General features: G+C 44.7%; 1 protein-coding gene across 1 annotated transcript; it reads right to left on the bottom strand.

Moving 5' to 3' along the window:
* Positions 1–1,746: 1,746 nt before the first annotated feature.
* Positions 1,747–7,053, bottom strand: lipg (lipase, endothelial). Its single transcript, XM_079746208.1, has 10 exons — positions 6,835–7,053; positions 5,769–5,959; positions 5,406–5,585; positions 4,366–4,477; positions 4,036–4,254; positions 3,560–3,802; positions 3,317–3,437; positions 2,989–3,204; positions 2,481–2,579; positions 1,747–2,354 (listed from the first exon to the last, which is right to left on the bottom strand). Exons 1-10 carry the CDS (start codon positions 6,908–6,910, stop codon positions 2,342–2,344), a joined length of 1,470 nt encoding a protein of 489 aa, XP_079602334.1. The 5' UTR covers positions 6,911–7,053; the 3' UTR covers positions 1,747–2,341.
* Positions 7,054–11,361: the final 4,308 nt, after the last annotated feature.

Here is an 11,361-nt window from a genome sequence, read left to right as displayed (position 1 = left end):
CGGCCTATTTGGACTTGTTGCTCGGTGCATTGCTGGCAGGGCTGAGATTCTCTCTCTTCTGCTACTTTGGTGGGCGTAGCACGAAAGAGTTACGTGAGCAGTTGAGTTGTTTGGGATCAGGGATAAGGTGATCTCTCACACACACAGACACACACACCCCTCTCCTACACCGGAGGGCAATGGTGGTTGCATCAGCCAACGTCTTACATGTGGAATTGTGTGTATACAACAGTGTATAATCTGTGAGGCACGTGGACCTACAGGCTGGTTCAAAACAGGCTGGTCCAGCCCCTCTGTCCAAGTACACAACCTGTGTGTTTGTGGTGCGGGCAGTGACGCAGGGGGCTGATGTTGTAACACAAGGACCTGCAAATAGGGAGCTAAAGTGCTTAACACTGGAAGTCCGGCTGACCCTATTGATCAGTCACAGACCCCTCGATGCTTCGAGTTGAGTCATTTCAAGGGGATTGTAATTTTACATTTCGGACCGTGGCCTGAATGTTTTCATAGCTTAGTTCAGGATCCAAAAATTAATCAGTTTTTAAGACTTATTCATATTATTAATGGAAACTCTTTTGCATTGTATATTGCATATTTGATTTTAAATAACCTGCAGTTATGTAGTGAGTGTCAACACTTTACTCTACATTGTCTGACTCTATTACACCAGGAGCGGTTTCTGGTGCTTCCTGTTCTAGGCCACAGATAATTACAGTGGGCTGGTGTGTCATGCTACACAACCATCTTGTGCTACACTCGAGTGTGTGATTGTTATTGCCTTGAATCCCCTCTTCTATGGGCATGCATGGAGCGTTTGAGAACATTAAGCATAACCCTTTTAAATGTTATCCCAGCACTGAATTTCCCTGTGGGGAAAGGTCCTATTATTAGCATCACTTTTGCATTTTGTTCACTTTGTGCCAACAGTAATGCCAAGTTTACCAACGTCTGGTTGCTAATATAATGGTTTAACTTTGTCCTTTCGTTTTCAACCAACAGATTTGAGGTAGATGCAATAGACCTTACACCCGTCTCAACCGATGTCAAGGCCCAAGTAGGTAACGTCAGTTGCCAAAATTGACACCTTCAGCTTTTTATTGGTTCTACTGTAGCATTTCAGTCAACCGATATCATGCTCAACTGGGATACACCCACGGCGCCTGACATTAACATGAGCTCCTTCAGAGTGGGCTAGGAGGAATTGGCAGAAACACGTTGGTCATAATTACAAAAGACAAAATGCACTACTTATGCCACTTCATTACAGGTTGAGCTTCAGAGACATTGCTAGTTAGAACAAGCCTTTTCTCTGACTCACTGCGGTTGCTTTCTGAGCAGGGCGCACAACCCCCAGCTTATATGAGCTATGCTATATTCAATTTGAACATCTAGGAAATACATCTTGAAGCTCAAATTAGAATTGCATGAACTCCTGCAACTGCAAAAAAACTGAAAGAATTTAGCTACGGCAAATTTATATATAAACACACGTCAAAATACTCCCAACTACTTCTGTATAATACAGTTTGAGTGGGAGATTGGCCACAACAAAACCAGCTACCTAGGAGGAAATACTTAGCTTACAATAGTTTAATTATCATGTCAAGTGCTTTCCCTACCTTACAACTGAAGAGCATTATTCTAAATCGACATGCAGATTAATAAAGCCCTTTGAAAGTAAAGTCGTTACACCAAGAGTTAGTACAAATAAGTTTAATTTATGAAAATTTTATATACACATCCCCTAATACACAGTACACACAATTCACATAATTTACAGTGTATCGATTATCTCACACAGCAGAAAGCGCACGCACACACACACACACACACACACACACACACACAGACACACAGACACACACGCACGTGTGCATTTGATAAATACTTGGTCTTGCAGATCGAACCTGCATAAATAAATATTAAAAAGATTACACAGTAAAGCGACTACATTTCCGGTGAATGTCCTCTTGACACTGATCTGTACACTATTTCCCCAGTGCCAAGATGACACTAGTCCATTTAAAAGGAACGATCTTGAAAGCCCCCTCCGGGCCAAACCAAACCCGTTTAGCCTGCATTCACTGCCGTTGTCTGGCTGCAACGCTGGAAAATAGCCCAGAGTTGTTATGAACAGCGACCAATGGAAACTATCCTGGCGTGTTCACAGTCCAGGAGCCAGAATGGCCCCTGCCACAGTTTGCTGATCCTCCTCCTCCTCCTCCGAAAGTGCTCAAATAAAGAGTCGGAAGTGCTCAAATAAAGAGACAGAAGTCCTCCTTGCTGTTCCATGTTGGGTCCCCTTATGACGCTGCAGTGCTTCTTGGAAGAGCAGAGTTCTTTATGCAACCAGTCTGTTAAAATGAACAAAGGTAAAACGGTTTGAGTCAGTCAGCCAAAATAAGAAAATAGAAATAGAATAGAATGCATCCAATGCAACATCTGGGCTAACCCTAAAAAATAAATAAACCAAGCCTTACCTTTTTTTCGGTTTCACTTCCCACCCATCACGACATTTTCCGAAGCTCACCGATTCCCCCGGGGATATTTCCGTCTTGTCGTGGGCACAGAAGGTGAACCTATGGCAAACAAAGGTGTTAATTACACATACAATACCCAATAATATCAATTATTTGTATTGTGCAACATCTCACCTAGCTTAAAATAACATTGACTGTAGTCATCAATGCAACATTGATTTCAATTACATCAATAAAATCCCATTCTATAACTAATATAAAATAGACTAGTAACTCTCCCCAAAGATTAATTAATTAAAAACGGTCCTTTGCGTCACACAGCCAGTCAGAGGCCAGAATACAGTTATTGAGTTTATTAAATTATGAAAGTCTGCTGCCTATTAAAGGAGGGGCTCAATCCCACACACATTATGATTTCTTCATATCGAACGCCAAGTCTTGTTAAGGTTTCAAAGTAAGACGAAAGAGGACCTAATGTAATGTTTTATAGCGTCCCCACCAGGCTTACATTTTCTGAGTTTCTCCAGCCTTCACACGGATCCGTCGTACTTCAAGAACGGGTGTAGCGGTCTTATTCGAGAAGGACTGCTTGAGGGACTTCCAGAAAGAGTTCCAGGAGTCAGATGGTGCTTCCCAGCTCAAGGTGATGTTCAGCAAGTCTCCGATCTCCTCCTCAGTGAACACCAGGAAGGTGTTGGTCAGGTTCAGACCCACACCATTAGGGCTGGTTGGAGGAAAAATAAACGGAAAAGTCAGATCTGCAGAAAAATTACGGACACCAGAAAACCTAAACAACTAAGGCCACAATGGGCTGGCAAATAAACCTAGATACTCACACGTCAACAAAGAGTTTTTCTGTGTCGTTGTGAGCCCCATACAACTTGACGTGGAATGTGGGGTCTGCGTTGTCCGAATGATTTCTGTTGAAAATGTGCATCTTCATCTGGTAGTGGTAACCTTAAGAGTATAGACGATATTAGTTAGTTTTATCCACGATCAAAAAAATAAAAAAGGGAAAGCAAAGCGCATCATAGTACGAACTAGTCAAAAAGGGTCCACAACGGCTTGTACCGGCTCACCTCCGAATGGGGTGTCGGCGCGGGTCTTCAGATACATCTTGCTGTTGCGCCTCTTGCGCATCTTCTTGGCGTTGTAGCCAATGTGGTTGCAGCGGTTCTTGCGGCAGCTGAGGCAGATGCCCTTCTTGAAGCGGTCGGGCCCGGTGCACTGGAAGGCGAAGCTCATGTGGTCCTTGCTCATCAGGGAGTCCACGAACAGGTGCACGGCGCGCTCGTGCTCACACTTCATCACCTCCATGAAATCTGTACGTTCAAAAAGAAAAACATGGAGGAAGGTTAAAGTCTGTTTAACCTGCCGGGCAACAGGAGCATTTTGAAAACGATGCATTGAACCGGGCAGGGAAGTGACGTATGCAATTGACAAGCAACAGACAAACATGTCACTCAAACCAAACCGAGGGCTGGTTTGGGCTTAACCGATTCTCCTCCAACAATAGAACGGGTGGATAGTATCCCCAACGGTCAGCAACACTCACTTCCTGCCACCGCCAGCACGTCACCGAGGCTGCAGCCGGGCTGCACTTCCCCACCGTTGGGGTAGATATCGATGTCCCCTATTGGCTGCTGGATGCCGATGCTCACGCCTAACGCCTCCCGGGTGTATGTGTGCAGGACGTCTACGAAATCGGCGTCGTCCGGAGAGAGCCGGTTCCCTTCCCCAACCCCCTCAAACATAGGTCCTGCCGGGTCAAGCCCTGGAGCGACAATACACATCACTGTTACATATTTGCCCACGACAATGGCAATAACCACTATGCTTCATCAACAAGAAACGAAAATTCTTGGCATCTTGGTTCATCTCTCACCTGTGATCCGGCCGAGGGTGCCCTGTACGTTTGTTCCTGCGTAGCCCGCCACATGGGCTCCCAGGCTGTAGCCAATCAGATGCACGTTGCTCAAAGGTAGCTGGTGCTCATCCTGTACATAAACATAAAACATAACAATAAGTGATGCGCCCATCAGAATCAGCAGCCGTCACCGTGAGTGCCAACCCTGACAGAGATAGGGCCAGATTGTAGCCAATTGGGAGCGCGAGCCCCCCCCCCCCCCCGACTGACTGACTGAAAGCCAAGCCAATCTTGGTCCGGGTAATTATGTGGGCCGAATATCTATTCGCTCTTCCTTCCATGCAACAGCACCTCCACCATCTGTCAGTTTGTGGCCATGAAACACATTCTTTGTTTATGCTTACAACTGGGTGGCAACAGGCCCAAAGCACCCTTCACTAACATTTGTGCCCTGGCCCATTTCCGTGGCTACTGAATAGAGCTGCTGGCCTGATCCCAGTACTTCTAAGTAGCCTACTTCCCCCACCAATGTCTGATTCATGGATAAATGTAGGGTAAAAGGTGAGACAACAGATGCAGGTTTGTCGTGTTCACCACAAAGTAATCCATGTAAGACGCCCATGGTGTAAATGAACACCTTGTACAGTATAAATAATCCTCCAAACGTCTAGAAAATACTCTCCATATTGACCATCACCAATGACTACATTGCCAATGATGGCTGAGGTGCTATTATACAGCCTACACGTTACTTTTTGAGCACCTTCACCTGGAGATAGATTTAACAACAAAGAAGGTCCCCTTCGGGCTTAGCAGAGAAATACTTAATCAGGAATGAAGAGATGGTTTGATGTTGTGAAACCGTGACAGATTTGTAGGATTTTTTACAGTGCCATAATCTCTGTGCTAATGGCTGGCAAAACACAGCTTCGCAATTCTCTGTGAATAACCAAGTGTGACACGCAACATGTTTTGAAAGACAGATGCAGGTGAACCAGAGTGTTCTGACGCAAGCAAAAAAAACAGGTTGCCAGATTCAGATATTCGGGGGGCGCTACCTGAAGCCAGTTGAGCATTTGTGCGATGCTGAGGCCGACACGTTGGGTGTGGTTAACCGCGTCTGGATACAGCTGGTGAGCCAACGAGATCCAGTCCACGATGATCACGTTCGCTTCTGTCTCTCGCTGAATCACAGCAGAGACCAGCTCGGTCATCCAGCTCTCAAATAGTCCGCTCATCTGGGAACATTAAAAAAAAAAAGATGTGTTCACAGAAACCTGTACAACCACTAGATCAATCACATCTTACAGACACTCACTCTCTTCTCCATAGATACAAAAATAGATGTATAGCGCAGGACACAAAAAGGGGAAAAGCCGGTCATGCTCGCTGTTGCTCGATTCGTATTTATTTGTATTTACCGTCCAGCCATGAATGATGAAGATGGTCTTGGCTGTGGCGTTGAAGCCGCACTCCTGGAGAGATTCCTTCCTGCCAACCTGCAGGTAGCAACCCTCCAGGTCCAGATCCAAACTTTTGCGCATGTTGTACTTTATGAGGTAATGGAGGGATACGTTTGACGTTGACATTTCCCCAAATGCTTCTTCCCCATCTGAAACAGCGCACACAGTGGGGTTGGTTTATTTGACAATTGGGCTGAACAATGGGCTGAACAATGCACCTGCTACCCTCAACTCATCAACTACCCCGCGCCTTCACCCAGATCGGTAATTAATGCAAATATTTGCTTTGCACTTACACACACCCTAATTTGTATGTTTGAATTGCAAGCAAATTACCTTTTTCAAACATTAAACAAACAGCCTCCCTACATGAGCGCCTCAGTGCTACTACTGCCAATGTAACGTAAACCTTCCGTATCCGCAAGTGCACGGAAAAAGCTGTCACGACGAGCCCTCCTGAGATCATTTTCACAGCTGAAGTCAGCGCTATAAATTACACATTCAAATGCCACTTCAGGTGTCACTCTGGTCTACAAAACCCCCAATGCGCCTGGTGGACGTTTCGTTGCCCAAACATTAAAAACCACCATGCTCACACCAAATTAAAAATCCAAATATAAATGGCTATACTACAGTGTATAGGCCTGGTATTATACACGTAGACGAGTCCCAGACAGTCCAGATACATTGTACCGGACGGGTAGTGGAGCATGTGAGCAGAGACCGCAGATTCAGCGGATCTAAATGGAACACAGACGTGGCGTTGTGTGCATGCGTCTTGGCAGTTCGGTTGGCATTTCAAGGACACGTAATCGGTATAAAGATCGATGCCTCTTAACTTTCGATCATTAATCTGCAAGCATTCACATCTGCTGTATAGCAATCCAGTAGCAGTGAGAATTCATCACCGATGTTAGTCAAATGCCGGGGTATTTAAGTCATTTTCATTCAATGTGTGGTAACGCAAGTCAATCCTTGATTTCCGATCCACCACAAAGAAGGAAGAAGATGATCGTTTTCTTACCTTTAATTACTGCATTTTCTCCATGTCCACACACAACTAATGTTAGACAACTGATAAAAATCCAAAATGAAAGCATAATGTAACTCGTTTCTTAAACACCAATGGGTATGGGAAAAGGAGTTCCGTAAGATAATGACTTGGACTTTCAAAATGTGTCGGAAGGTGACTGAGATCCACAGCCGGAAACCGTTTGCCGGTTATGTGTTTGGTGGGCGCTTCAGTGCTACTCTGGTTTGTATGAGAGCGGCTCATTAGAGTTTTAAATAGTTACTCCTTGCAGTCATCTGATCATCGGCTGATGTTTCTTGAATTCTATTGGTCAAACCCCCATTTGTTTACGTTCAGGGCGGGGCAAACCTTGAATGAATTCGTAGTAAAGGCGTCACGCCTACCGCACAGACTGTTGAAACTGGGTGTGTTCTATCTCTATCTTTTTGTGCTTGAGTATACACGTCAAATGTATGACGCAAATGTTTAGGCCGGCTTAATATGACTTATTTACAATAGTGAATATATATTCTATTCAATGTCTCTTTTATGCCCACAAACGTCTTTAATATTTTCACTTTACCGATGTGAAGATTTTCGGGAAACCTGCGTTTTACAGCGCGGTAAAATAATAACGTGCACTTGTCCATTGTCATAAGTAGGAAACATGCACGCCTCCTCGCTTTCATGAGAATATTTAAAAGGCTCTGAACCCGTGTGTGTGTGTGTGTGTGTGTGTGTGTGTGTGTGTGTGTGTGCGTGCGTGTGTGTGGGGGGAAGGTTAGCTCACTCCAAACACCGCGTCAAAAAGCACTGTCCCCTCGCCCTGGCACTCTGCCAACAAGCCAAGGGCTTATGTTCTCTAGGACCCGTTTCAATTGATGAGGGGAAGAATAGGTTCGCTCACGCAGGATCTCGACAGCTACAATAACACCACTGTTTGTGTACACACACACACACACACACGCGCGCGCGCGCACACACACGGACAGGAACACTACTAACGCCACAGGAAGTCTCACTTACCACACTCCTCCATAGCCATATTCTTTACACTTATTTATCAATTGTAATTCAAAAGTTAAGGGCCTTGCCATTCGTCTCCAATATGGGAGGCTACATAAAACATCATTCCAAAATAATTGTTCTCCCTATCCTTTTTCAAATTAATTGCATGTTTTTATTGCTACAATTTTGCATTTGTTTGTGTTTGGCCTGGATGGGGTGGGTTTAACTGGCATGTAGGACAGTAGCCTAGGACTACATGATCAATGACTCAGTAACCAAATGAGTTTCCCTGGAGGCTACTGTGTGCATAAGTTGTATAAATTAAACATAAGTTGTTGCCTTAGAGTGGGGCTGCCAAAGGGTTTTCTAAGTGGGATTTCTTTCATCTGCTGTATAGACAAAAAGGTTTGTTTAGTTTTCCTTATTTGAGATAATGTGCAAATTAAAAAATCCACATGGTATGACAAATGCCAAAATATATACAAGAGGCTAATTTTATCACTAAAACACATGGAAGCAAAACATGCCAATAAAAGGTAAAGGACCCACATTTTTTAAAAACAGTCAAAGGAGTAGGGGAGACCGGGTATGGTTGTAACACTTTTTTCTTCATCACCTAAATCTACCATTTTTTTAAAAGCTACAGTTCTGGACCTTTTAGGCAACGTACCCACATTTGTCTACTACAAGTGGCAACCATTTAAATCTCCTCAACTATATCACGGAATTTGTGAGATTATGACAAATACAATGTATACCTTTGTTATAACCTACCCCACTACCGGGGTAGGTTGTAACACCTACTGGGGTAAGTTGTAACAGGTAGACAAAATGCAAAAAACCAATGTTACTCCATTTGATATGCCGATTTAATTATAACCATAAACAACAGGGTTTGAAAATAGATTCACCAAACAAAATATTCTTAAACTGTATTGGAAGTAGTGGAGTGACATATGCATTGTGTGTGTGTGTGTGTGTGTGTGTGTGTGTGTACAGAAAAAATAGAATCGTAGCGTAGGCTATGTTAATGCTATGAACAAAATATAAAAAGCATAACGTTTATACGTTGTGTGTGTGTATTTGTGTCTCTTGAGAGCGAGAGCTAAACAGTTGTTTTTTTTTAGAACAGGGCAACATGTTCTCTAACAAACAAATTAAATAAATCCTTAATCTGAATCACAATGGTGACAAATAAAATTGGGCAGACCTGGAGTGCATGCCTGGTGGGCCCAAAAGCTGCATAGGACACACTTTACCCACACCTCTTTGGATTTGGAATTTCGAAAGGTTTCCATGCAGACCACACAAAAGTCTTCTTCCACCTCTGACGAGGAGTTCTGAGCTTTCACCATTTTCTTGGCAGTTTTGTTGACCTTCCTCTTCTTTCCTTTATCACCCCCAAAGAGTTTAATTTTGATGTTTTTTCCTTTTCGCCGGTCCTCCTCTTCCAACGCCAGCTTAACTGGTGTATCAGTCAAGATTTCGGAGCGCCTCTTCCTCCTACCCTTGCCTGTTACTTTTCTTGGGCATGCTTTCGGAAATGGCCGAATTATTATTGGACTGAACGGTCCTAAGATGGACCCAGAGGTGCTCGGCATCTCTGGAGGAGGAGCAGAGCCTGGCGGCAGGTGAGCAGGTGAGGAGCCTGGCGGCAGGTGAGCAGGTGAGGAGCCTGGCGGCAGGTGAGCAGGTGAGGAGCCTGGCGGCAGGTGAGCAGGTGAGGAGCCTGCCGGCAGGTGGGCAGGTGAGGAGCCTGGCGGCAGGTGGGCAGGTGAGGAGCCTGGCGGCAGGTGGGCAGGTGAGGAGCCTGGCGGCAGGTGAGCAGGTGAGGAGCCTGGCGGCAGGAGAGCCTCAGCTGGGTCAGGACGATCGGTGACCTGGGAGGGCGCAAAGTCACTGTCCTGAAAGATGTTCGGATGGTAAGGCCATATGCCTGTGCACTGGAAGCCTGCCTGAATGTTCCTTTGCGTTGCGGCCGTGGGTAGGGCGTTCCTCACGATCCCTGGAATGTTGTAAATTGTCATTGGTTTGCCTGGATTCATCCTCATCCAGTCATCACTGGCCGCATTCACCATTTTCTTAAATGGACCAAAGACACTGCGATCAAGTGGCTGGAGCTTATGGCTGCAGTGTGGTGGAAAGGTCAGAAGAACAATGCCCTGACCTTTGCAAAAATCAACGGCTCTCACAGAGATGTGTGAGGAGTGATTATCCAGCAGAAGCAAAACCTTTTTCTCTGGACTCACCTTTGTATGTCTTGCAAAGTGACCAAGAAAATGCAAGAAATCCTCCTCCTGCATCCAGCCTGACTTATTAGCACTTCCAGCACTTCCTAATGGCCCGCTCTGTACAAAGTGTTCCTTAAAGTTCTTTCGGGGGAACACAAAGAATGGGGGAATGGAATTCCCCAGAGCTTGCACAGCGTATGCAACTGATACCAATGTGCCTCTCTCACCTGATGTCATGGCTCCAACCTGCTTGACCCCCGGCGCGCTACCACTCGGGATGGTGCCTGCACAGTTGTGACGCCTGTCTCGTCCATGTTCCAGATGTCAGAACCATCGAAGCGGTTCTTCTCTATTGCCTCCGACAGGCGACTGAAGAAGCGCTCAACATTTGTCTTGTTGAAGGAGGTGGCCCTTGAAAGGCTTGTTGCCTGTGGACACCGAATAGATAGTCTGGGATGTTGTTTCAGAAAACTGTTGAACCAGTCAGGCCCCGCCATCAGCTTATTGTCCCAGGTTTCAGGATGATTTATATCAAAACTCACGGCTAACTGATATGCAAACTTTCTGACCTATGCAAAAGCATAAAAGGAAGTCTGAGTTAGGACACACATTTCTGTTGATTGTCTAAATTCATATGTTGGTATTTATTCATTTTTTTATTTTACCTGCTTTTATGTTATTTATTTATCATTCACAAACATTGAAAAATTGCCTATTCTACACTGTTCTCAGCTATCATGCTTACCTCGCGTGGAGTTAGCCCAAAGTATATATCAGCTGCCTGGCTAATGTACTCTGTCAATAGATCCTCCTGCTCCCTGCTGAAGACTTTGTTTGGACTGTTGTATCCAACCCGAGGAAGGTCCTGGGATCCCTGATCTTTAAGAAGTTTAAACTTCTTCCAATATCTATTAAGCGTTACATGGCAGATGCCATGCTTTTTTGCCACTGCCCTGACAGATGTTCCATTGTTAACTTCCTCTGCTGCTCTTTTCAATATCTGGGCATCCACTCCACGATCAGTCTTCCTCACCCATGTTCTACGCATTCTGTAGAATTATTAAAATCAAAAAAAAATTGACTTTGTATGTAAGGGGATGGTTGTAACACTTTCAAAACATGCGTTACAACCTACCCCACCCTGTCATCCATTACTAAGCTAGCTGTATTAGCATGGTGCTTTGACATTAGCAAGGGAGAGATACACCATTCTTTACAAGAGAAACTATAGTTTGACCTGATATGACTTATACAACTTTATCTACAACGGTAAAAGTACTAGAAAACAAAAATAAATAAA

The sequence above is a fragment of the Pollachius pollachius genome (assembly GCF_949987615.1).
Source record: "Pollachius pollachius genome assembly, chromosome: 1".
Classification (NCBI taxonomy): Eukaryota; Metazoa; Chordata; class Actinopteri; order Gadiformes; family Gadidae; genus Pollachius; species Pollachius pollachius.
The sequence above is the reverse complement of the archived record's forward strand: the minus strand, read 5'-3'. Positions and strand labels throughout refer to the sequence as shown.